This window comes from Megalobrama amblycephala, linkage group LG11 (assembly GCF_018812025.1).
Source record: "Megalobrama amblycephala isolate DHTTF-2021 linkage group LG11, ASM1881202v1, whole genome shotgun sequence".
Classification (NCBI taxonomy): Eukaryota; Metazoa; Chordata; class Actinopteri; order Cypriniformes; family Xenocyprididae; genus Megalobrama; species Megalobrama amblycephala.
This window is the reverse complement of record NC_063054.1, coordinates 26,025,530-26,053,107: the sequence shown is the minus strand read 5'-3', so window position 1 is coordinate 26,053,107 and position 27,578 is coordinate 26,025,530. Positions and strand designations below refer to the sequence as shown.

At 36.9% G+C, this 27,578-nt stretch overlaps 1 protein-coding gene across 3 annotated transcripts; it reads left to right on the top strand.

The window, feature by feature from the left end:
• Positions 1 to 1,921: 1,921 nt before the first annotated feature.
• On the top strand, positions 1,922 to 27,314 carry LOC125278141 (RAC-alpha serine/threonine-protein kinase). Of its 3 annotated transcripts, none has more exons than XM_048206987.1 (14): positions 1,922 to 2,385; positions 6,837 to 6,985; positions 13,999 to 14,127; positions 14,290 to 14,401; positions 14,584 to 14,710; positions 15,024 to 15,155; positions 15,315 to 15,380; positions 16,226 to 16,294; positions 16,484 to 16,609; positions 17,372 to 17,500; positions 25,421 to 25,635; positions 26,699 to 26,786; positions 26,876 to 26,978; positions 27,183 to 27,314. In XM_048206987.1, the coding sequence occupies exons 2-14, from the start codon at positions 6,940 to 6,942 to the stop codon at positions 27,260 to 27,262; spliced, it is 1,422 nt and encodes a 473-aa protein (XP_048062944.1). In that variant the 5' UTR covers positions 1,922 to 2,385; positions 6,837 to 6,939; the 3' UTR covers positions 27,263 to 27,314. The 3 variants fall into 3 exon arrangements, with proteins under 3 accessions (XP_048062944.1, XP_048062946.1, XP_048062945.1); XM_048206989.1 differs by lacking the exon at positions 1,922 to 2,385 and adding an exon at positions 4,430 to 4,824; XM_048206988.1 differs by lacking the exon at positions 1,922 to 2,385 and adding an exon at positions 4,430 to 4,882.
• The last annotated feature ends 264 nt before the right edge of the window (positions 27,315 to 27,578 follow it).

The following is a 27,578-nucleotide window of genomic DNA, read 5'->3' as shown; positions in this document are numbered from 1 at the left end:
AACTCCTCTCAAAGCTAATGTTGAAATAGTAGTTATAAATAGAGATGTTCCAATACCCCTTTTCCATTCCCGATACCGATTCCGATACCTGAGCTCAGGGTATCGGCCGATAGCCTACCGAGTACCGATCCGATACCTGGGTGTGTATCTGTATATATATATATACTACTAGCCCTGTATGAATTGATAGAATTATTTATGGTGTGCTTCGGACTTATCCCTTAATAAAACAAGAACAAAAACATACAGTGAACTAGAGTATTTTCTGTATTATCTGACATAAATTTGTCAGTTATATTATTTATTTATTTTAAGTGAAAAAGAACTTAAAATGCAGCCACAAATCTAACACTGTAAACTGAAAAAGGTATATTAGTTTTACAATATAACTATAAAAACAGTGCAACAAATAAATCTAGTAATATAATTAGGCTATATAAGAAAATAATCTCTTTAAAACTTGAAGTCCAGAAACAATTTTGTTAAATAAAAATCTCACGTTTTCGACGACTGACAGCAGCTGGTCATCCAGAACAATAAACCCGACAATTTTGTCGGTTATCTTTATTTGTCTTTTGAAAACTTTTCTCTTTGTTTGAATGAAGCTGGCACGCCTCATCCTTCTCCATCTTAAGCGCGTCAAACGCCCGAATCGCTCAATTCGCACCGCGTCATTCACGCGAATCGCGCCGCAGGGAGTCAATTCGCGTCTTTGCATTGACTTAACATGTAAATCACTCGCGCTTATCGCTTCATTCGCGTCTGGTGTGAACGCACCTTTATGTAACCATCGTGTTGCGCGGGGTGACGCGTCTTCAAATGCTTTATTAAGTTATTTGTGTTAAAGTTGCCAATACTTGTGCCACTCGAAATTGCAGCATTGCATATGAGACATGTCGCCGTTTTACTGGTCTGAAATACTGCCAAACAGCAGACATACTGCTAGCGCGTTTTCACTTCTCCGCTGCTCTAAACAGTGGTTGCTTGTGGCAACACAGCACAACTTCCTGTGTTTGCATTCTGAGCCGCGAAGAAGAATTGATTTCCGATTTGCTGCGTTAAGCAAAGATAGCGGGGACAACTAGGTATTGTTTAAGAAAATGGTATCGGATCGGTACGTGAGTTTAAATACTCGCCGATACCGATGCCAGAAATTTTTGTGGTATCGGTGGTATTTCCGATACTAGTAACAACCCTAGTTATAAATACATTAGCCTATATCTATAATTTCAATAATTGATCAATAATTCACCCTTTTAGCACTGTTTTGGGGCTCATTTGATTACACTACTCATAGTATTTGGTTGAAAAGTTCCACCCTCCCACATCTTAAAATGGAACATTGTAAGCTTGTGTGTCTCTTTTAATTTAATTTAATTAATTATTATTTTTTTTTTTATTGCAGAACAAATAAGTATAAACAGAGAAATCATATTTATATCTCGAATAAGATATAAAGAGCAAAATTAAGTGAACACATGGATTTACATACATAAATTAAGAAAAGCACAGTATTAAAATTAAATAATTTTTTCAATAGAGCATCAGAAATCTGACACTTTTATCGTTGTTTATCCGCCTGAGGGATGAAATTAGAAAATTAAATTCAGTAAGAAATAGTGGAAGACATAATGGAGATTTAAACCATAGGCTATGTTTTGTTTATGAATGAAAAATGTAGCTTACCAAAGAAAGTAGTTGGCAACATATTCAAGATATGGATAAATGAGATAACATATTCAAGACATATATGAGCTCAGGGTTTTCATAATAAAAAAATGATATCTTTTATAACAAAAGAGTTTATACTTCTGTAGGATTGAAAAAAAAAAAAACAACAACAAAAAAACAAATCAGCACAAAATTGCTTGGTTATATTACAAAAAAGGCACCTGCTTCTTCTAAAGTACCACAAAAAGAGCATTTCTCATGAATGTCATAATATTTAGAAATTGTGAAATTAACAGGATAGATTTTATGGAGTATTTTAAAGTGGACTTCCTTAACCTTATTAGATGTAAACTTGCCCGCTGTGTCCTTTTTCCTATCCTCCAGGTAACTTCACGGGCTCCGTACTAAAGAACCCCAGTATTATTATACCGTCTCTTTGAGGAAATGTTGGGTCTGTTTAAGACAACCTGACGTCACTGCCTGCGCAACTCAGTGCTCACTACTGCATCAAACTGAAATATCCCGAACGAACGAAGGGAAAACCAAACGAGGTGGATGAAATACACGCCAAGCCGAGGAGAGAGATAATAATAAGAGCGGGAAGAGTAACTTCTACAGGACATACTTTTACCCACAACATGATGGAAATAAGATGTACAATAAGAAGCATGAAGAATTTGTGAAATGAGCCGAAGTCGCATCTGAAGTGTTGGGGTATGACATGATGTTGTACATATGTGGATATAGAGATTTTTTTTTGTCGTATGTTTATCATATGAGAGATGGGTTCCTCAGGCATCTAACTGCATGACGGCTCAAGTTGCCCGAGCTTACACAACTTATAACTCCGTAATGGTAGACAGAAATATTTTGCAATATTTTTCATAAGTCAAAAATCATATGGTCAAGTAAATCATTTATCACATTTTCTAAAGTTATTTTGCTATTTTAGGGCAGTGCATAACAGCTGATTAGCCTAATGCAGAACTGCTCTAAATAAACTAACAACGTTTGTTTATTTTATTTTATTTTAATTTATTTTGTCAGTTATTTCAAATCATATTAGCTATTTATTTCATTTAGAGCAATTATTTATTTAGGTCTAGTGGTCATTTATCACCAAAATGCATAATTTACATATACAGGGATGGATGTTAGCCTATTTTGTGTCTGAGGTGGACATTTGTACATTTGTGGTGGCAACCAAAGCTGAAGTTTAGTGTCCAGTCGCCAGGAGGAATGTTTTCTTTGTGGAGTCTCTCAAACAGATGTTTAGAATGTAGGAAACGGTCATAAATGTTTGACATAAATCTATAAATGTCTGCTAAAACCAGCTAACCCTGAGAATTGTGTGAATTGGACAGGATTTATTGATTGTTTTATGAATTAGATTATTAGTTTTAGTAGTTTCATGGGATGCCTCATGACTTTTCTTATATCCCATCAACATTTAATCGTCTGAGAAATTTAGAAAACTTTACTTAAGTGTATTAGTCAAAACCCACTGCTCATTGGCTGTTTAGTTGCTGAGAGAGCAATCATGTCCTCCTTTTTAAGAAATTCTTAAAAGAAACCTTCTTGTCCTCAGGCTGAAAAATCAGACTTCTCTCTCTCAAGGTGGTCCATTCTCAACCAGAGGTGTAGTGGTTGCTAAGTAACTGAACATAAAAACAAACAGCGCTCTAAAAGCAGTAATTCGGGCCTTGTTGTCTTGTCCAGAATAATTCAGAATTCTGGAGATGTATTTGAACATTTGATCTTGTAAATAATACTCCCTTAATAATTTATTTACAAAGTAATTGTTGTAAATGAATTGTAAATGAATTGTAAATATTGACTCATGTGAGCAGCATCTCAATATCTATTTTTCAACCTTATGGTAGCATTCACTAATGGTCAAAAGTTTGGAATAATTTAGATTTGTTTTATGTGTTTGAATGCTCTTTTGCTCACAAATAATTTATTTTAAATTTTAAATATTAAATTGTAATTAATCCCTGTTATGACAAAGCTGAATTTTCAGTATTATTACACTTCAGTGTCACATAATCCTTCAGAAGTCATTCTAATATGCTGATTTACTGATCATGAAACATTTGTTATTATTATCAATGTTAAAAACAGTTGTGCTAATTAATATTTTTCATGCAAACTGTGAAACTGCCATTCAAAAGTTTGGGGTAAGTAAGATTTAAAAAAAAAAGAATACTTTACTACTTAATACTTTAATAGCAATACTGAATACTGAATTAATACTGAATAGCAAGAACACATTAAATTGATAAAGTGAAAGTAAATATATTTATAATGTCACAGAAAATTTCTTTTTCAAATAAATGCTGTTCTTTTTAACTTTCTATTCATCAAAGAATTTTGAAAAAAGGTATCATGGTTTCCACAAAAATATTAAGCAGCAAAAACAATTTTCAACCATTATTTATAATTGAGTGCCAATAATAATTGAGCACCTAATCAGCATATTAGAATGATTTGTGAAACATCACATGACACTGAAGACTGGAGAACATTCAGCTTTGCCATGACATGAATTAATAACATTTTTAAATATTATAAAATAGAATACAATTACTTTAATAATATTTTACTGTATTTTTGATCAAACTCTTTCAAAAATCGAAATGATCGTAAATGATTACGGAAAAATCATAATGATTCCAAACTATTGACCGGTACTGTATATACAGCCTTACTATACATACCAGGAGTTGGCATGCAAGTTACATGCAAGTTAAACTCAATTCTGTGTGCCAAATATGTTATTAAGCGCTCCTAAAACCTGGGGTAACTGATGCATTTTCCTCGCCTTCTTTCTCTCACTGAGCCACGAGTAAGAGCAGAAATGTTGAATGAAGTGGGTGGCCTCTGTCTCTCACTCTTTCACTTTATTTGTGCCACGTGACCATCTGTGAGGCCATTGAGTTCATATGGAGTGCTGCATTGAGCACAGGCTTTGGTCGCCCGCCCACTTTTTTTTACCCTCTCTTTTTCTCCCGCAGCGTGGCGGCTTTGGGAGGGGCCGTTCTCAGAGACAAGCTGCAGTGGCAGCACCAGACACACATGAGACTTCCCTGGTGCGTTTGGGGTTGTGTGACAGACAGACAGACAGACAGACAGACAGAGACATTAGAGAAGGTAGTTGTGCCTAAGAGTTGTAGGTCTGTGTGCACCTTTGCATTTGCTTGGCATCATTGTGAGTAAATGGTTCTTCAGTGTGTATTTTTGGTGTATGCTTGTGTTCTCATAGATTATGTGATTGCATGTCAGCTAACTTTTTTTGGCTTGCAGCCTTTGCTTCTCACATGTGTTGCCACCCCAGGGTTAGTGATGGTATGTTTTGTGCATGCATGTGTGTTTTGTATCAGAGGAGTACCTGCAGATCACTGAGGCAGGGGGAGGGGAAGTTCACATAGGGTTGTTGTTTCAGACGGCTCTGAGGCAGGAGAACGCTGCTCTTTCTCACTGCATTCCAAGCAGCCGGAGGCTGCATAGCTGTGGGGTGCATCAAGGGCAGCAGGTTTTAATAGACAGAACTCAGAAACTACAGTCAAAGCTATTCCCCTGTTGACACAGCTCATTCTAATACTATACTGTAACTAACCATTGTGCCTTTTAAAGAGATAATTTGCAAAACTTGTCAATTTGTCTTTACGATTGACTCTGGACCATGCTTACGCACTCTTTTGTTGGTGTGAATGAAGTAATGACATAAACAGAATGATTTTAAACTCTGCTTTCCATTTAATACACAAATTTTGATTAAAAATGTCATACTCATGAATGGAGTTAAACACTAAAATTACATAAAATCATTCAAAAGTTAAAATATTATATGAATTTAGGCTATAAATAGCAATAATAGTAGTGGATGCACAATGGCAATGATTCTATGGGTCATTAGAATTCCAATTGAAATTATCAAAATTACTGAATTTTTTTTTTTTTGTGTGTGTGTGTGTGCAAAAGTAAAAAAGATCATTCCAGTTTGAGCAGTTCATGCTTCCACATACAGGTGTTCCATTGGTTTCATCTGGACCTGATCGCAGGGACTGTTAAGCTTGGTAGTATCACATGTCTAAATGGGAATTATGCATATGTAAATGATAAGCATATGAGGTTAGGCATAGTCAAGCTAGGCATTGTAAGTTCCAGATACAATATGTTTTTTTGGGAGAGGAGACTAATAATGAGGTGGGGAATAAAGCTTGTACATGTCTCTTCCACTAATTGGAAATTATAAAGGGATTTTTTGCAGGTTTTGGCATACCTATGGTTTTATAAATCTGAAAACCCTTTTTTGAACATGTTTGTCAACCAGTTAAAGTTTTGATGATAAAGAGCATGGCTATGTTGGTCTACCAGCTAGACATAATGCATAATAATGCATACATAATGCATACAACATAATGCATAATTGCATAATTACCAAGATAAATAAATAATTAGAGAATGCCAAATGTGTGCATAGCTGTAAAGTAGGCAAAGGTCTGGTGAAAACACTGTGTAGATTTATTCCTTCTTCTTCTTCTTTTTTTTTTTTTTTTTTTTTGCAGTGTGGTTTTCTTTCTTTTTTAACAGACACAATATAAATATATTCTGTAAGAGTCCCATTTCTGAAAATTGCAAGCCCACTTTGAGCTGAAACAGAGGGATAAATCTACAGTAATATTATCTTAAAGGGATAATTTACCCAAAAATTAAAATTCTGTCATCATTTACTCACTCTCAAGTTGTTTCAAACCTGTATGAGTTTCTTTTTCTGCTGAACACAAAATAAGATATTTTGAAGATTATAAGTTACCAAATAGTTGATGGACCCCATTGAGTTCCATAGTATGTAAAAAAAATACTATGGAAGTCAGTGGGGACCTTGAACTGTTTGGTTACCAACATTTTTCAAAATATCTTCTTTTGTGTTCAGCTGAAGAAAGAAACTCATACAGGTTTGGAACAACTTGAGAGTGAGTAAATGATGACAGAGTTTCATTTTTGGGTGAACCATCCATTTAAGTGACTTTGACTAGGTCATACATTTTAGTTGACTAGGTCATAATTAGTCATTTTTGATAATTGGATAAATAACCATTATGTTCCTATAGCTTTTGGTGAAAAAAGATCAGCATTTTTTCCCCTTCTGTTTCCTACAGACCACTTGTCATGCTGAATGTCTAGACTGAAGACACCAAGCACTTCCCACCTTCTGCTCCTGGTCCGAGTCAAAGGGACAAGAGGGTTTTCTCTCCAGCCACAATGAGTGATGTTGCCATTGTGAAGGAAGGATGGCTACATAAGCGAGGTAAAGATTCTGTGAGGGTTTCCTCCAGTTTCAGACATGAGAAACAAGAAAAATGTTGTTTTGTTTGTTTCCATTATTACCAATAATGGGTTAGTTTTATAATAATGGGTCCATTATTACCAATAATCCAAACCCATAAGCCCTTCACTCATCTTCAGAACACAAATTAAGATCTTTTTGATGAAATCCATTCTGACCACCCATAGACATAAACGTAATTATCACTTTCAAGGCCCAGAAAGGTAGTAAAGTCATCGTTAAAATAGTCTGTGAGACTACAGTGGTTCAACTTTAATTTTATGAAGCAACAAGAATATTTTTTGGCCGCAAAAAACAAAACAAAAATAACAACTTTATTCAACACTTTCTTCTCTTCCTTGTCAGTCTCCAACGCTGTTCACGTGAGCACAACACATGCGTGTTATTTTTGTTTTTTTCCACACAAAAGTATTCTTGATTATAAGTTCATAATTTAAATCTTCGCATTTATTTATGTAGCACTTCATGCAGTACAGATTATTTCAAAGCATAAATTCTTAAATATTAAACAAATTCAATTTGAGCTGTAAAGCAGCTCTACAAAAGACAAAAGTGCCATTATTCACTTCACTGTTAATTCAATTTATTTCAATATCAGTGTTGCAAAGTTCATCAATGATGAAACAACTCAACTGTAAAGCAGCTCTACAGAAGAAAATAGTATCATTATTCAATTTGAGTCTGTGTTGATTTCAGTTCAGTTCAAAAACAGTTCAAAGTTCTTCAATTATGAATTCATTTCAACTATAAAGCAGCTCCACAGAAGGCAATAGTGTCTTTATCCAGCTCAATTCAGTTCAAGTTTTGTTCTTATCCGATAGTGTCAGTGCAGTCAAATCAATAATAGGTTATGTTAGTTATCCAGGTAAGAGGTGATTATGAACTGTCAAACAATTATATTCTGTATGTTTACTGTTCATTTCATATGAATTACAAAGTATAAATTTCTACATTAAGAAATGCCCCCACAACTGGCAGCAAATAAAATATACTGAAAAAAATTATTTGTTACTGTAATTTTGTAGTTATTACTTAAGGTAATGTAAAAAGTTTCAAAATGCAACAACTTGATCAGACAATAATATGACATGCAAAAATATTATGGTATGTTTTGGGTGTTCAAACTGTGTTACTATCAAATGAAACATGAAATGAATTATTTCAAATGAATTTAAAAATGACAAAAAAAAACAAAAAAACAAAAACAAAAAAAAAACCTAAAGAGGGGACTTTCTCATCATTTTAGAAGTCCACCTCACACTACTACCTGTTAGCAGTAATATTCACAGTGTGTATACACTGCAGTGGCAAAACTCGCTTTGGGGTGTCTTGTAGCGTGCATATTTAATCGATGTTTTTTTATTCAGCACATATAATGATTATACTTGCACACTATTACAGTTGGAAAGATGCAAGCTTTGTTTTGGAATGCTCAAAGTAAAAACCCAGTTGCCTACTCACAATGAAAGCACCCTAAATTGCGATATTTAACATATATATATTTAATATATGTAACAACTGCAAAGCATCCAGTATGTGAACAATATGATTTAAGCACTAAATCCAGCAGAAACTCCTGCACAATCTGTATATTTTTAAACACTCAAGACAGACATCACTACTTGAACTTTACAGCTGTTTGCACAGGATTTCTCAACTTTTAGATGCTCTCGACAGCTCTCAACACTTTCTACGATCCACTGTCAGTGCCACAATTTACCGTGCAAGCACAAGCATAAACTCAACTCCCATAGGAATTAATTGAAAACGGCCACTCTGTTCTGCGCCAAGTGTAAACAAACTGTCAGTGACAATGTAAAAGAGTGTGCGTGGTTATAGCCATTACAAAAGTTGCCATTCTGCTTCTTCTATCAGTTTTTATATTTTGCTACTTTTGTCATTTATTCAGTATTTTCAACATTAGCCAACAACATCATCATATTCACATTTTTCTCAAGTAAAATTTCCAACGGTACGTGTCAGTGAGAGGATAATACTGTGTTGCACTTTTCAAAGCATGGAAATTTTGAGCGCATGTCTGTCCTTGCAAACCACAGAGCATCAGAGTCATTGGGCCAAAAAGGCAGACGCAACAGTGTGCAAGAAAAAAAGGGAAAAAAAAACAGAGGGTGTGGCAAAGCAGAAAACAGAAAAAGGGCTGAATATCAATCCCTGAGGCACTCAGAGTGTTTGCTAGCCTCAGTTTGCCAGGGCCCACGAGGCATGGACTGTCGGACAGTGTAGGGCTGTGTGCTTCTGTAGGCAAGGTCATTCCAGTTCAGCTATGCAGACAGACACCACCCGTAATGGCACTTTAGGCCCAGATGAAAAGCAGCTCTGCCTTTGCCTGGATTTATGCTGCTTAGTGTGGCGGCAGGCTTGTTTTGCCCACAAGGGATTTGGGAAGTTATTTTTTCCTCTATGTGTAGCCCTGGGGGCATGCAGGACATTGTATTGAATATATTCTGTTGGTTTCACACATTTGTTTTTCTCAAAACTTTATTTTGACATATGAGATTTGTTTGTTTTCAGAGATGCTTTTCCTAAAGATTTATTCATAATCCCCTTAACTAACTAACCAACCAACTAACTAACTAACTAACTAACTAACATCCTCTGCTCATCCATCTATAAACTTACTTGATGTCCTTAAGCAGAAGGAAGTCATTGAGTGCAAACTGTGGCTGTGCTTAATCTGGAACAGAACAATTTTCACACAAACTCGTTGATTAAGTATACACACACAAATGAGCTGGGCTGTTTGTTTTTCATCACAGACAGCTGCTTAGATCAAATGTTGCTAGTGAAGATTGATCTTTCGCAGAGGGGAACTTCTTGACTTTTACCTGATGAAAGAATGTATTGCTGACACAAATCATATCTAATACTGGATTTTATTTTGGATTTTTGCTTGATGCTAAATAGGGTCTTAAATATTTCACCATGTGTTAAATCCATAGACCGTTTCTTTGGATGTTTGGGATAGCTCAAATTCCAGGCTATTATAGTTTTTTTATTTTTTTTTATTAACCAATCAAAATTGCAACTGAGAACTTTGCTGAGATGTTAAATGTTGTTAAATGTATATGAAGAGGTAAGATTTGCCTAATCTAACATAGAGACTGGACGATTATTTACAGTGTATTCAAGCAGAACATTTATTGTGTTATTATGAGTAAAAAAAGAAAAAAAAAAACTTTTTATTATAAAATAAATTATCAGTAACAAAAAAAGAATAATGAATTATTAAGTATTTCCTTTTAATAAAAAGGTTATTTTCTGTCACACAGATAAAAACTGACACACTCCCTGGACGATCATGTGATATGATCTTACTGTGCATGTGTTTGTGTGTGTATATCAGTGCAGAAATGAGTCAGCAAAAGCAGTAGCTCATTTTTAAACTGCTTGTGTGGCCACGCTATCTTTTGTGTCGTTTCCTGTTTTCAAGAATCCGACTCTTAGTTACCAGAAGTCCCACATGTGGCGGCATTAAAATAAAAAAAAAGACAAAGAAATGAAAATACAACCATAAAACCCCAAACACCAACATCAGTCATGACTTCTTACTGTTGTTTTTGTTTTTTTGAGTAATCTTGTGCAGGTTTGTGTAGGTGGCAACTACTCTCGACTGATTAATAATGTGAACTCTGGCCTTTGACAGAGACAGTCTTGCTCTTATTTGATCTTAGTTTTTTTTTTTTTTTTTTTTTTCACTCTAGTTGAGTTTGTGTGAACCTTATCTTGAGTAAGTTATTCAGAACTAAACAGCAGTTTCCTGTTTGTTTTGATGGCTCTAGATAAGCTCATCAAATAAAGAAAATTCTCATCTTTCTCTTTTATAAGGGTTCAGGGATGCCCCTTCACTATTTACCTGAAAGTAGTGCAGGGTACTTTCCCAGCAAGAAGAAATGGACTAGTCGTAGGTGTGGACTTGCAATCTATGTGGTTTAAAAAAGAACAGCCAGTGACAGTTGTACTGTAAATTTGTGTAGTTTACAAGAATTTGTATGTTGATTATAGATAATGGTGTCTACATAAGAATAGAAATAGTACAATTTGACTTATTTAGTTTACATCTTATTTCCTGATTGTAAACCTCTAATACAACATTTAATTATTTTGTATTTATTCACTAATTATTTCACTCATATCATCCTGTTTTTTTAGTAAGATGACAAGTAATGAGTAATAACTTAAGTGCCCTCTACAAGTGGTAACAGAATAAGATAGATTGGCCTAGACAAAATTTTACAGGTGCCATAAGATATTTTAGCTTTCTAGACCCTTCAAATCCCAGTTCATTTTACATTTTCTAGTTGAAGTAAATTATTTTAGGGATGCATGATATTTGGAAAAAACTGACATTGTTTTTCTGCGATATTTATTGTAATATGAAAAAAAATAAATAAATCACCAGATGACTTAAATAGCACTATTTGGAAAGATTAATCATTCTACAATGATTGGGGTGATTTTGTAGGGGAGTCAATCTGCATAGAAAATAATAAATTGCAAGCATAGATAAATACAATAGAACAAAAATACAAATGAAATAAACAGTGCTTTATGTTTTCAGGTAAATCTGTGCTATTTTGAGACACCATGAAATATGAACTAAAATGTGCTTTTAATATTATTTAATTTTAGTTTCCACTTGTAGTACATTATGGGTTCAAATGTACTATAAGTAGTATCTAAATAAATTTTTTTAAATACAGAGATAGTATATTAAAAGCACATATTAGTTCATATTTCATGGTGTCTCAAAATAGCACTGTTGAGTACACTTAGATGTTCTAGATTCAAGACTCAAGATTATCTTAGAAGTACTAAAGAAGAATTTTTTTTACCTGGGTAGTCTTCACTGTATAAATGAAATATAATCAACCTTTATTACAACTACAAAAGGGATTTTCTCTTTGTATTTTGTTGTTTGATTAATATTAATGACACAGACAGCAGCAGGAATATTAGGCTGCTGTCAATTTTAGAGCGAATGCACAGATCAAATATAATGGTATACATTTGTTTTTTTTAATCAATTGTTTACGCTCACGTAAACCATAAGCGACTGTTTACGAGGATAGTTGCTGAGACGGGCATTTTGACATAATTTTGCATGTATATGTCCATTTAATCACAAACAGAGAACGGCAGTCGGTGTGTGCATGCTGTTTGTGTAGCTCTGTGTGCACGCAAAGAAAATAGTGCGTGAGTTCTGAATTTCTCTTTTTCATCTTCTTAAACACAAATGGTTTAAAATTGCTTGAATGATTAAACTGACAGGACTTAAAACACGTGCAAATGATAAACTTTCACTCTATGATGGTTAAACTTTGCAATTAATCTGAGAATCACGTGCATTTTGAATCGTGGTGCCTGGTCCATACTGATCAACTACGATCCATATACTTGACATCGCGGATGCCCACATTGCGATATCGATGCTAAAACGTTATATCGTGTACATGCAGCCCTAAATTATTTGCCTTTTATAACCCTGACGTGGAGTTTTATATAACTTTCCATTATATAAACCAGTGGTTCTCAAACCTGTCCTGGGGACCCCTTACCGCTGCACATTTTGTATGTCTCCCTCATCAGACACACCCAATTCAACTCTTGCAGTTTCTACTAATTAGTTAATAAGTTGAATCAGGTGTGTTAGATGAGGGAAACATGCAAAATGTGCAGTGGTGAGGGGTCCCCAGGACAGGTTTGAGAACCACTGATATAAACCCCTCAAGATTTTAAGTTAACATTTGAAAAATATGAATGTTAAACAGAAAGTGTATATGTTATGTGCTGTTACTGGTTACCATTTCTTGTAGGTTTTTATCATTTTAAACACCTTTGCTGCAGTTCACTTAAATAGATAAATAAGAAATGTACAGAATGCTGTTTAAAAAATGCTGTTCTTACTTAGAGTTTTTGTCTTGTTTCTAGTCAAAATATCTTAAAGTTCTTGAATCAAGAAGCATTTTCTAAAAAATATTTTCTTGTTTTCAGGAAAAATAAGTCAAAATTGAGTGAATTTTTCCTTAAAACAAGCAAAATAATCTGCCAATGGGGAAAACAAAATAATCTTATTTCAAACCAAAAATAAGCTATATAATCTTGTTTTCAGTTTGGATTAAGATTATTTTGCTTACCCCATTGGCAGATTATTTTGCTTGTTTTAAGGAAAAACTCACTTAATTTTGACTTATTTTTTCTAAAAACAAGAAAATAATTTTTACTTGTCAAGAAAATGCTTCTTGATCTAAGAATTTTTAGATATTTAGACTGGAAACAAGACAAAAATTCTAAGGTAAGAACAGCATTTCTTGCAGTTTTAAATGAAGCATACTGGTCAACTTCCTAAATGTATTTCATGTAAATTACACAGATATTTATCGTACATGATCATTCGAAAGTTTGGGGTCAGTAAAATTTCTTACTTAACGCATTCAACAAAAATGGGTGAAATTGATAAAAATTTACAGTAAAGACATTTAAAATGCTGCAAATAAATGCTGTTCTTTTGAACTTTCTATTCATCAAAACAATCCTGAAAATAATGCATCAAAGTTCCACTAAATATTAATTTGTTTTCAACATTAATAATATTAAGAAATGTTTCTTGAGCAGCATATCAGCATATTAGAATGATGATGCGATTGAGAGTAATGATGCTGAAATTCAGCTTTGCATAAATTATATTACATTACATATTAAAATAGAAAACAGTTATTTTAAATTATAATATTTCAAAGTATTAGTTTTTCCTGCATTTTTGATTAAACAAATGGCTTTTGAACAGTAATGTATTTTTATCATATACTCTATATCACAGAGAGTTTTCATTACCGTTTTATGCCTTCACTTTAAAACTTGGCTTCATAATAACATCATAATAGTGTTTATGTATTATGTTTAGAAGCTTTTTGTTAAAGATGTTCTACTAATCTAAATGCACTCTCTATTTTTAGGAGAATACATAAAGACATGGAGACCAAGATATTTCTTACTCAAGAGTGATGGAACATTTATTGGGTACAAAGAGCGACCGCAAGATATTGACCAGCTGGAAACTCCACTCAATAACTTCTCAGTGGCGCGTAGGTATCCGTTTTGTTTTAACAGTTTGCAGGGGAGAATTTACAGGTGAAAAATAATCTCTCCCTCATCTAGCCCTTTTTGCATCCTTTCCTAACCTCACTTAAGAACCCCAAAATAACCAAAATGCACACACCCTTTTTCTCTCTCTTGTATTCTCTCAGAATGTCAGCTGATGAAGACGGAGCGACCGAAGACAAACACTTTTATTATTCGGTGCCTTCAGTGGACTACTGTTATTGAACGCACTTTTCATGTTGAGACCCCAGAAGAAAGGTTGGTTTGTCAAATTCATGAACAAACAGTATGCAGTACAGTTAATTTACTGTATAAACTGTTTTGCTTAAATTCATGATAGCACTCCTCAAGTTCCCTAAAGTACATTTTTTAAACTCTCATTGGACAAAAGAAAGCTGTAAAAAAGAGGTATCCTGTGTAATTTTCTTGTTTTTCTGCAGGGAGGAGTGGACAAAGGCCATCCAGGCTGTGGCAGATAGTCTACAGAAGCAGGAGGAAGAGAGAATGGACTCTTCACCTGACCCCATGGACATGGAGATGTACCTGTCCAAACCTCGACTCAAAGTGGTAGGATTACAGCCGGAGTGTTAGGCCTGAATCTCCCCCCATAATTTCTGGTCCTCTCTTAACTATTTCTATAAAAATTGTAAAAATGAAGTGAGTATGAATGAAGTTTTTTTTTTTTTTTTTTTATGAGTACGAGTATGTTAAAATACTTTCTCTTATTCTTTTCTTAAAGAAAATAATTTATCTTATAAGTAAAAACACTATAAGATGATGAAAAAGGAATAAAATATTGAAAAAAAAGTCTAATATAATTGTGATTCATTGGATATGCATTTAAAACTATTTCTCAAAGGCTTCTCTTTATGTTTTGCAGACAATGCATGACTTTGAATACCTCAAACTTTTGGGGAAAGGCACTTTTGGGAAGGTCATACTAGTGAAGGAAAAAGCCACGGGCAAATATTATGCCATGAAAATTCTCAAGAAGGATGTGATAGTAGCAAAAGTAGGTTCTTCACTTTTATTTTCTCTACTTTTTCTTCCAGTAAATTTAAACATTGCATTGTGTATTCACCTGTACAATGTTTTTTTTTTCTAATTATACATAAATTGTAATTACTGTATATAAGAAGTTCTAAGAAGTTATTTTCTTATTTATTTGTAGGATGAGGTAGCACACACACTTACTGAAAACCGGGTCCTCCAGAACTCCAAACACCCTTTCTTAACTGTAAGCAGATGTTATCAAAGTAGAAACATTTTAGAATTAGTGGTTTATTCACTAGTAAATGTCATTTATGGTACATTCCAGATTCAATAAAAGTTAAGTTCTATCGACTTTGGCATAAGTCACTAGTAAATCACTAGTAAATGTCATTTATGGTACATTCCAGATTCAATAAAAGTTAAGTTCTATCGACTTTGGCATAAGGGTTTGTTTGTTTGTTTGTTTGTTTGTTTGTTTGTTTGTTTTTTTTAACCACAGAACAGAATTTCAACTCTTAAAAAATTGTGGTTGCAATAACACACTTATAAAAGAACCAGAGTTCCAAGTTTAAAATCAGAAAATGCTCAAGTCTTTTGGCCATACTTTTAAAACTGTGTATATTGCCTGGCTCCTTATACTGTTTTGCATTGCAAGTGTCTTACAATTGCCACAGTTTTTGCTTGAAAAAAAAAAAGAGAGGGATGAGCCAAAATGGTTTACGTAGTCATACAAGCAGTAGGTCAGGGCAGGCAGCAATCAAATACAGAGTAATCCACAGACAGGCAGGGTCAAAAGGCAGGCAGCAGGAATCAAAAAACAAACCAGGATAGCAAAAGTCAAAACCAGGCAACAACATAGGGAATAAGCGCTCAGAAATGTTAGCCAGAGTGTGGATTGCTCAGCGCTGAAATAGTCTGTGAAATGGAGTTCAGGTGTTTCAGGTGTGTGTAATCAGTCCAGGTATGTGGGTTGCTGGGAAATGAAGTCCGAATCAATATTCAGGGGAAAGAGACCTCCGGTGGTGAACACATAAGATGTATAAAAAACAGAAAAAATTATGTGCACCTAATCTCACCTCTGTGTTGCAGGGTCTGAAGTATTCTTTCCAGACTCATGACCGATTATGTTTTGTCATGGAGTATGCAAATGGAGGAGAGGTGAGCTCTTGTAAAGGTGAAATTTAGCAATGATTGAATTTGTTCATTAAATCTAACCAAATAAATATTTTCATTTATTTTGCACACAATCAAATGTTTATTCAATTAATGTGTGTATTAATTATAAACCACTTTACCCCAGAATATTCACAATTCCAATGCATCTTGATATTTGTTCTTTTATTACAGCTTTTCTTTCATTTATCACGAGATCGAGTTTTTTCGGAAGAGAGAGCGAAGTTTTATGGGGCAGAGATTGTCTCAGCCCTGGATTACCTTCATTCGGAGAGAAACGTGGTATATAGAGACCTAAAGGTGAGAGAAATAGAAAAATATAGTATAAAAAATAAAAAATAATGAATTCCATACAGGATGAAACATAAATGTGTGAAATGACTTGTCAGAAAAGTGTATTTAGGCCGTATTTACACTGCAGTTCTTGATGCCCAATTCCGATTTGTTGACTATATCCATTTTTTTTATTGTTGTTGACCATCTTATATCTTCTTTTAAAAGTAACCCATATCCAATATCTACATTTACACTATACACTTGGCGAAACAACCCAAGGTAGACGTACTGACGCGGAAAACTTGCCGAAAAAGAATTAAAAATGGCACAATGAACACAGACGAAATGATAATACAAGCTTTTGCTTTCCGCACCTTCTTTAAAGGTCAGCAATTCAATTGAAAAGAGACATGTGATTGCAGTTGGTGTCCACCTGAGTTGACGTCATTCACCACCGTCGCTTTTTCAATGACGTATGTCTCACATTGACATGGGAATATCCGATCTGTCCACTTACATGACAGACGCAAATGCACTTATCCAATTCATATCATATTTATTTCCACATATGAATGTGGCCTGAAACCAATCTGAGAATATCAAAATCCATGTGCTTTTTCTTGCTTACAAGTTCGTGGGTCCGATCTGTCCCACACGGGAGGAAGAAATCTGAATTTGTGTCACTTGAACCATGTAATGTAAATGCGGCCATAGTATAATGCTACTGGTTGCATCACTATCAAACAGATATATCACATTATAAGGAATATAATTATTCTGTGGTAGTTGGAGAACCTGATGCTGGATAAAGATGGCCACTTAAAGATCACAGACTTTGGCCTGTGTAAGGAGGGAATTACAGAGGGAGCAACAATGAAGACATTCTGTGGTACACCAGAGTATCTCGCTCCAGAGGTAATAAAACATTTGATGTGAAATGAGTTCCATACGCTAATAGTTAGAAAATATATTCTAATAATTTCTGTATGAACAGCGAATAGAGAAGGAATTCCAAGGAGGAACGAGGAACAAAAGAAGCATTTTTTTATTTTCTTTTTCTATCTCTATTTTTTTTTTTACAAGGTGTACTTTTTTTACTACACAAATTTCCCTCTGGCTCCTGGACTGTCACCCTCCTTTTTTTGAAAAATTTAAGTTCCCTTTCATAGGTTCACTTGATGCTGTGTCAGTAGCTGACACTATGGGAACACCCTCCAGGTGTGATGATTGTCTGAAGCCCGTCACAACAGTTGGATAGAGAAAAAAGATGGCGCCGATGTTTGAGGCATGTCGTCTGGTGTCTCTGCTCTTTTTTGTTATCTCTGTGTTTCTCTCTGTGTCGAACTGCTACTCGCCTCTGGTTTATGATCGCCAGTTACTTCTGGATATTCGTGACACTTTTATGACCACTTACAACTCAGAGTTAGGAAGCTCTGTGGCTGGATCGCAATCGTGCTTTCCAAACCTTGTCGTGGATATTCCAGACTATCTGTCTAGCGGTTATTTTAAAGAACAGTTTTAGTAGTTACTGCAGCTCAATCCCATCTCCTATCCACAGCAGCTTTGAGTTGTTGCTACTGCGACTGGAATGGGATGTTCCCGTTCTATTAGCGCTGGTATATCGGCCTCCTCACTTAGTTAAAGATTTTATTAATGAATTTACTGCATTTGTGGGTGACTGTGTAACCAAGTATAACTATATTCTTCTGCTGGGTGAGTTTAATATTCATGTGTGTTGTCAGTCTAAACCTTTTACTATGGAGTTTTTTAATCTCATTCATTCATTTAACATGGTTCAGTGGGTGAAAGATCCTACGCATATTTATGGACATACTTTGGACTTGGTTCTTTCTCATGGCTTTTCCACCACGAATGTTCAGGTTTTTGACACTTTGCTCTCAGATCACATGCCTGTTTTGTTTACTGTGCCTCTTCCTCAGTCAAGTTCAATCACTACTCATACTGTACAATGGGCTTGTTTCTTTTCCTCCCATTTTCAAGATGACTTCACCAGCACCTTCAACGAGGTGTCTTTGTCTCTGTCCCTAGAGTCAACCTTACCAGACTTAGATGCTGAACAACATCTTAGTCTGTTTAATACTGCTTGCTTAGAGGTCTTAAATACCACTGCTCCGCTTAAACCTAAAAAGTCTAAAATCGAAACAGAACCATGGATTAATGATAGCATCCGCACTCTGAGGCAAGCCTGTAGAAGTGCAGAACATAAATGGAAAAAGGACAAATTGCAAATTTCTTATGAAATGCTTAAAAATTGTCTTGGTGTTTTTCAGAAAACTGTGAAATCTGCTAAGTCTAAGTACTTTTCTAGTTTAATTGCTAAAAATCATAATTGCTCCAAAGCTTTATTTTCTGTGTTAAACTCTGTTTTAAATCCTCCTGTGAATGTGATTTCCAATCCCTCAGTGTCATTATGTGAAGGTTTCTCAAGGTTTTTCTCTGAGAAGATCACTGCTCTAAGATCTCGGTTGCAACCAGTGGCTGATGTTTCGCCTGACTTTTGTTGTTCTCCAGCCATATGGAGTGTTTTTGACCCAGTTTCTCTTCAGTCTTTCAGAGAAATTATTGATCATTTGAAACCTACTTTTTGTCCTAATGATATTCTTCCTCCTCGTTTTTTGAAACAAATTTTTGATATAGTTGGGCCATGTCTTGTGTCTTTTCTGAATAAATGCTTATGTTCAGGGACTATCCCTTATAGCCTTTAAGAAGCTACTGTCACTCCTCTTCTCAAGAAACCTTCACTTGATGATAGTGATTTCAGTAATTTTCGACCCATCTCAACTCTTTTTTTTTCTCTGTATTTACTTCCTCTGGGCTCCATCTTCAGAAAACATGGTGTATCATCATAGCTCTGGTAGCAAAAACATCGACCTGGACTACTTTACTCGTTTTACCTCTTCCTGCATTAAAAACTTAGGTGTTTTTTGGGACCAGAACCTCACATTTGAAAAACAAATAAACTCTGTGATTAGTTCTTGTTTTTTTTCAGCTACGTCTCCTCTTTAAGATTAGATCCTCGCTCTCCGAAAAAAACTTAGAGATTGCGATCCATGCAGGTTCCGTCTTCAACTAGTGCAAAATGCCTCTGCAAAATTTCTCAAAAGAAAATGCAAATTTGATCATGTTACCCCAATTTTGAAATCGTTGCACTGGTTACATGTACATTTTAGAATTGAATTTAAAATTCTTCTTTTTGTTTTTAAATCCCTAAATAACCAGTCACCAAGCTATCTGTCAGAGCTACTCCATCCCTACAATCCCACACTAAATCTGAGATCTGGTGATAAGAGAGTTCTCTGTGTCCCCAGATCGCGATTAAAGCAGAGAGGTGATAGAGCCTTTGCTATCGCTGGCCCCAGGCTGTGGAACAGTCTCCCGGACTATATCAGATCGACACAGTCTATAACTATTTTTAAATCTTCTCTTAAAACTTACTTTTTTTTCTTTAGCTTTTAATTCAGTATGAGTATATGATGTGAATGTATGTAGCACTTTGTACTTTCTTTTTCCTTCGCTTTATTGTTCAGCACTTTGGTCAGCCATGCTTGCTGTTTTTAAATGTGCTATATAAATAAAACAACCTTGAACCTTGAACAACAATTTGTTGGCTGATGATGTAAGTGCCGACCTCCGAGGCACCGCATATCCAGTGCTTTAAAAAGATGCGCCTATGCTATCACTCCTCAGATTTCTGTTCTTTAGGAAGATGGTTTACCTGCCCTTGCTATCTTCAGAGCTTTACTGTATTATAGAAACTTACTTTAAGTGGTGTTTATCTTCCATTTGCGTGCCTCAGTGTTCTCATTACAAGCAAGGACACTCACAGTAAATGTTTTGACTTTCGTCATCTGGAAACTGCACTCAACATCTTGTCGAACTTCTTACACTGCAACAATAGACCATTTAGATATTTACAAACAGCGATGACATTTTTTGTGGGCGGAGCCTACCTGGTGGCAGAAAATGAAAGTTCCCATTCAGTCAGTCACGTTCAACGTTACGTCGATGCTGATATAATGGGGTCTCGCTTGGGAGCCTCAGTCACCTCCAAATGGTACAAAACGAGCCAATGGGAATTGGCCAGTGAGATTTATATGCCGTGCCACACCCACCCAGCACATCCGGGTATAAATAGGACTGGCATATTCACTTTCATTCATACTTTTGCTTCGGAGCCGTATGGTTGTTTCATCGCTCTCTCCAGTTACCTGCAAAGTGGCATGTGACACAGCGATCGTGGCCATCTATGTTGGCATGGCTCAGTCCCGGGATCAGTTGTGCGAATACAGGGACCTGGTGCTCAAGCACCTTGGCCAGTTAGGGCTTCGGGGCAACTGGGAAAAGAGCAAACTCTCCCCCTTGCAGAGCATCTCTTTTCTCGGTGTGGAGTTGGATTCAGTCAACCAATGAGCATGCGCAGTCGGTGCTGAACTGCCTGAATACGTTCAAATGGAAAACAGCGGTTCCACTAAAGCAATTTCAGAGGCTCCTGTTGTCTTCACAACAGATGTCTCTACCACCGGCTGGGGTGCTGTATGCAATGGGCATGCAGCTTCAGGCTCCTGGACGGGACCCCAACTACGGTGGCATATCAATTGCCTTGAGTTGCTTTCAGTACTCCTTGCCCTGCACCGGTTTCGACCGTTGCTGCATTACAAGCATGTACTGGTCCAGACAGACAACACATCGACCATAGCATACATCAACCATCAGGGTGTCGCAACTCGCCTGCCATCTCCTCCTCTGGAGTCAGCGGCGGCTCAGGTTGCTACGCACCATTTACATCCCGGGCGAGCTCAATCATGCAGCCGACGGGCTCTTGACGCTCACGCTCCCGGGGGAATGGAGACTCCATCCCCAGTTGGTCCAGCTGATTTGGAGCCGATTTGGCGATGCACATGTAAGGACTGAGGACGAACCAGACAAATGAATTGTTCAGATGATTCTTTCAAAACATAATTCCAGAAACCCAAGTTTAGAGAATCTAATTTTCGGCTCCAGTCCGTCTACAGAACAACCCCCTGCTAAGTACTTTTATGGCACCCATGCTTCCTGACTGAAGGAAAGGTGGCAAATTTTTAAGCCATTTGTAGAAACCAAATGTTCGAAAAGACAACACAATTTAAGCAACAAGAAGATAAAGAGTCTTTGATCTCCAGAGACAATGCAGGCCTGTTTTCTCTGAGTGACCTATGAATGACACAGAAAAACTCACAGAGACACAAATAAACTGCATCAAATTGTTCCAAACAATTTTAAATGGACTTATCAAACATCTTTTAACTGCATAAATTTGATATCATGTCTACACATGCTACATGTGACCAGTTATGTTTTACAACACCCACAACTCATGTAACTATATAACTATTGAATGTTTGAATGAAAGTATTTCTTGTTTGATATGTATTAAATCTCTTTTTTCCATTCAAATCATGGCTTGAATGAAATCTGTGTAAAATGTTTCATATTCCATTTAATAGAAATCATGTCTAAACAGTACTCTCTGCCGAGACCGGCAATTCCAGAGGCCTGAGGTAAACACTCAGTTTATGAAAAAGCCACCTTTGAAACAAGACGATACCTGATTGGTCAGAACTCCTCACAGAGGTGGGACAAACACCTAAGTTTAATAGTCACATCACAAAGACAATAGAAGACTAGAACAAAGACAAGACTAAGACAATGACTAAGCTGAAGACTATAGTAACTAATCCTGGAACAAAGAAGGATTTGGGCTTAAGACAAAGGACAGACAAGCAGCTCATTCAAGCCATCCAAATTTTACTCACTTTCCTTTTCTTTTACTTTAACTCTCTTTTCCGTTTAGAGTCTCGTGTTCTAAGCAGGTTCTAAATTAAGTTTTGCCGCAAAGTTTAACCAACGACTTTTGCCGCCTCAACTTTAAACTCCAGCCACGACAAGAGACTTAATTTCATTTGCTAGCAGGCTCAAACGTGATTGGTTTTTACCTAACCACAATCCGGACCTGAAAAATCCTGCAACAAATCATAGACTTCGGAATAACCCTTTTCTCCATCCAAGGACACCGATGAGGAGATTCCCATTTAAAGTCGATAACCAAGTGCCTCCAGATTCTACGCTGAACTGGTGCATTAAATTAATGATTCATGGTTCATTCAGGTCAGGTCTTTTGAAGTGCATACTTTGCTAGAAATCATGCTCATCATTTCATTCTCTCTTAAAACTCTTTCTCTCTCATTTCCTTTCTGGATGATTCAGTTGCTCGGTCGTAAACTAAATGACTCTTTATAATTCCCTATAAATTAAGTATTTCATTTGAGCTGATTTGTTCCTACACACAAGTGGACCTGTTTGCCTCCCAGGAGTCCACTCACTTCCAGTTGTTTTACTCCCTGACCGAGGGGACCCTCGGCACAGATGCACTGGCACACAGATGGTCCTGGGGCCTACGCAAATATGCGTTTCTCCCAGTGAGCCTTCTCGCACAGACTCTGTGCAAGGTCAGGGAGGATGAGGAGCAGGTCTTGCTAGTTGCACCTTACTGGCCCAACCAGACCTGGTTCCCAGAGCTGATGCTCCTCGCGACAACCCCTACCTGGTGGAATTCCCCTGAGGAAGGACCTGCTTTCTCCTGGGACAGGGCACCATATGGCACCCATGTCCCGACCTTTGGAACCTCCATGTGTGGTCTCTTGACGGGACACGGAGGACTTAGGTGGCCTACCGCCAGCGGTAGTTGACACTATCACTTCAGCTAGAGCCCCCTCTATGAGGCGCACTTATGCCTTGAAGTGGAGTCTGTTCACTGAGTGGTGTTCTTCCCACCGGGAAGACCCCTAGAAATGCCCGGTCAGCTCTGTGCTCTCCTTCCTTCAAGGTGGCTTGGAGCAGAGGCTGTCCCCCTCCACTTTGAAGGTCTATGTGGCTGCCATCGCAGCACATTACGATGTGGTCGGTGGTAGGTCACTAGAAAACCATGACCTGATCATCAGGTTCCTGAGAGGCACCAGAAGGTTAAATCCTCCTAGGCCTCGTCTTGTTCCCTCTTGGGACCTTTCTGTCATCCTTGCAAGGCCTACAGAGAGTTCCCTTTGAGCCCCTTGAGTCAATTGAGCTCAAGCATCTGTCTTTGAAGACAGTGCTACTGACCGCGCTCGCTTCCTTCAAAAGGGTCGGGGACTTGCAAGCATTTTCGGTCAGTGAATCGTGCCTGGAATTTGGGCCGGCCTTGTCTCACGTCATCTTGAGACCCCGGCTTGGATATGTGCCCAAAGTTCCCACTACTCCCTTCCAGGACCAGGTGGTAAACTTGCAAGCGCTGCCCCTGGAGGAGGCAGACCCAGCCCTTGCATTGCTTTGTCCTGTTCGCACTCTGCGTGTTTATGTGGAACGCACGCAGAGCTTCAGAAGCTTAGAGCAGGAATTGTGATATAAACTCGTAATTACGAGTTATAAAATCTGAATTGGGAGATATAAAAACCTAAATTGTGAGAAAAAAGTCAGAACTGTGAGAAAAAAATGTAAAATGTTGAAAGGTTCAAATATTATTTAATCTATTGTTTACATCAAATTCTGGCTTTACAAGTAGACTAATCATCACGGGTTTCATCAGTCCAGTCTGTCCGTTTAATGGCTTGCAACCATAAAGGGCATCTTTGATGATGGCTAATGAAGACCATTTGATATTTTATCCCAATTCTGGCCGTCGGACAGTTTTTCTTTGTCTGCCGACTAAGTTTTCTCAGTGTGTTCCGCACCGTTCAGCTGAAGTTGGTCCTCGTCGGCCTTTTTCGGCCGATTCGAAATGTTGAATCGGCGTTGGAGCTTGTCGGTCCGTCTGGCCATCTGATCATTGTGATTAGCTGTTCAGCTACTGCTGCCTGCTGTTTTGCTGCTTGGCCGTTGGCTGTTTAGCGTCGGTTTGGTGTGGCAGGGCAACTTTGGACACAGACGCTGCCGAGGTGAGCAAACCCCGCAGTCTGCTTTCGTCGCCACTAAGTTCGTCGGCGTCAGCTTGGTGTGTTCTGGCCTTAAGGTCTAGAAACCTGGAGGGTGTTCCTATAGCGCCAGCGTCTCATTCCCTACTCAGGGACCCAGGGTTACATACGTAACTGCACTCCACTTCGCGTCAGGTGGTTCTTTGCCTCCATGTTGTGCATTAAAATTGTTTAATGCACAGCTAGCTGTGGATTATTTCTTAAATAGTATGCTCACATAAAACGATATGTACTAAATAGCAAATCTCAACTGCTTGATTTTTTTTATTTTTTATCATCATGTAAATTATCCTATTGTCCAGCTCAAAACTGCTAAATGTGGACACTTTGGCATTAAGGTATTATAAACATTGACATTTTGGATTTCTATAAACCTGTTTTAAAACAATGTGTATTGTGAAAATAAAATAAAAATAAAAATGGTCTTGACTTGAAATTGACTTCCATCATCCAAGCATTTAGAAATATGTTTGGTAAAATATAGCACCATCAACTTTAACCATTTCCACATAAAATCATCTGTTCTGTTATGTCATTAATCACACTGGAAAAAACATTATTTCATGACAAGGCAGAATGGCTGATGGCACCACTTGCACAGATACTTGATGGTACATGCACAGTGCCATGGCAAAAATAAATTATGTTGTCAGAACACACAGCAGCTATTCGAATGCTTGTCAGTGGACAAACACACTTTTTTTGCCCGAATAATGTAGTTATGTCATCTACCCTGCTAACCAGCAAAATCTTGACCTGTTTGCCCCACTTTTGAAATGATCAGATTTAAAGTTTTTGGGTCAGGTTCTCTGTTGCTTTTTTTTTTTTTCAGGTTCTGGAGGACAATGATTATGGCCGCGCAGTGGACTGGTGGGGGTTGGGTGTGGTTATGTACGAGATGATGTGCGGCCGGTTGCCCTTCTACAACCAGGATCATGAGAAGCTCTTTGAATTAATCCTCATGGATGACATCCGTTTCCCTCGTACACTTGGGCCTGAGGCAAAGTCATTGCTGTCAGGACTGCTCCAGAAAGACCCAAAACAGCGGTGTGAGACCTCTGAATGTTGTGAAGTCACTCTTAGTGTTGTTTGGTCCCCTCAATGTACATTGTTTTAAGAATTCATGATAAATGAAGGATGTGTTTCTCTCAAGTAATTGATTCATTGCATGACCTGGAAGTCTGTGAGTCTTTTAGTAGATTTTTATTTCTTTGAATTGTTGCAATTTACATGCAACCCTGAATGGAGTAAACACTTTTTATTATATATCCCTGCTGAACAGCTAAAATGAAACCTAAGTTGATTGGATAGTCTTAGCCTGTTTAAATTGTAAGTAGCTGGTTTAAGCTGGTTGTCTTTTAGTTTGTCAGCCAGGTGGTTTTCCAGCCTGACCAGCAAAAAGAGGGGTCAAAAACCCTCAAAAACCAGCTCAGACTAGCTGACCAAATTATATTGACAAATAGACTAGTGTGAATCAGAATAGGGCTTTTCACACTGCACTTAACCATGAGTTAGTGTCTTTCTAAACACAGCTGTTCCTTACCCCGGGTAGAGGAACAATTTACAACTGTAATTTAGAAGTGGGGAGTTTTATTTTTACCTTTATAGCCCGAAAAGTCCATTCAGGAAAAACTTGATGGTACATTCAGCAAAATATAATATCAGGATGTGTAATGCTAGAGCCTTTATGTAAATGGTCTGTCCTGCGTTCATCCACTTAATGACAATGACACTGCAAATATGCAAACAACAACGTTAACCCACGGTTTAGGAATTTACAGTTTGAAGCAAAATAACTCAAACCCAGGATTCCATTTACCATGGTTTTAGAATGATACAGGGTAAACTATTTGAAGTGTGAAAAGCCCTACTATGTTTTAAGGAATTGCTGTGAAAGAGGTGCTTTGTTGTAAAATAGAACTAGAAATGTGACTGTCAAAAATAAGTGAAAGCATAGTTTTGTGTATGAGTGTGTGCTTTAGTTAACAGTTTTCTGAAAGTTGTTATTGGAAGAGGCCTTAAAGGAAACAAGGGAATCTGGCAATCTATTCAGGTGTTTGTTTATCTGTTCTTGTTTTTTTTTTGGTTTTTTTTTTTTTTTTTTTTGCAGGTTAGGTGGAGGTCCAGAGGATGCAAAAGAAATCATGCAGCATAAGTTCTTTGAAGGCATTGAGTGGCAAGATGTTTATGAGAAAAAGGTGAATAATAATAGCATGTAGTCATTGACAAAATACCTTTAGGTCATAAATGAATGTCACTATAATATTGTTTTTCTGTTTCTCCACAGCTTATTCCACCTTTTAAGCCCCAGGTAACCTCAGAGACAGACACTCGCTATTTTGACGTGGAGTTTACAGGGCAGACTATCACCATCACACCCCCAGGCCAAGGTGACATTACACTACACCCTGTCTTACACTACATGCTAAAACTCTCAATTAACAGATATTTGGTTGATAATGAAGGCGCCATCTAGTGGTGATTTACAGGTTGCTCTATAAGGATATAAAATGAATTAGAAGAATACATTTCATTTTTCATTGGTAATTTTTTTTTAATCTGTGTTGTTTTAAGTACAACTTTTTTTTTTCCAGATGAAAACATGGAGTCCTTTGACAGTGATAGAAGACCCCACTTTCCTCAGTTCTCATATTCTGCCAGTGGCACAGCATAAAGAACCCCTTAAAAAATAGTTGACCCAGAAATTAAAATTCTGTGATTATTTACTTACCCTCATGTCATTTCAAAGCTGTATGACTTTCTTCCTTATTTGGAACAGATTTTTTAATATCCTGGCAAAACTTCTACGTCATTTCAACAGTTTAACACTGTTGCATGAAGCTAGTTGAACAAACTTTGAGTTTCACAGTAGGTTTTGACAAAACATACAAACCCAACCTGGTTTAGATCAAGTTCAGTGGCCTTACAACGCTTAATATAAATGTCCTCTGTCAACTCAGAGTTTGATCCAGAGTTTGTGATGTTTGTGT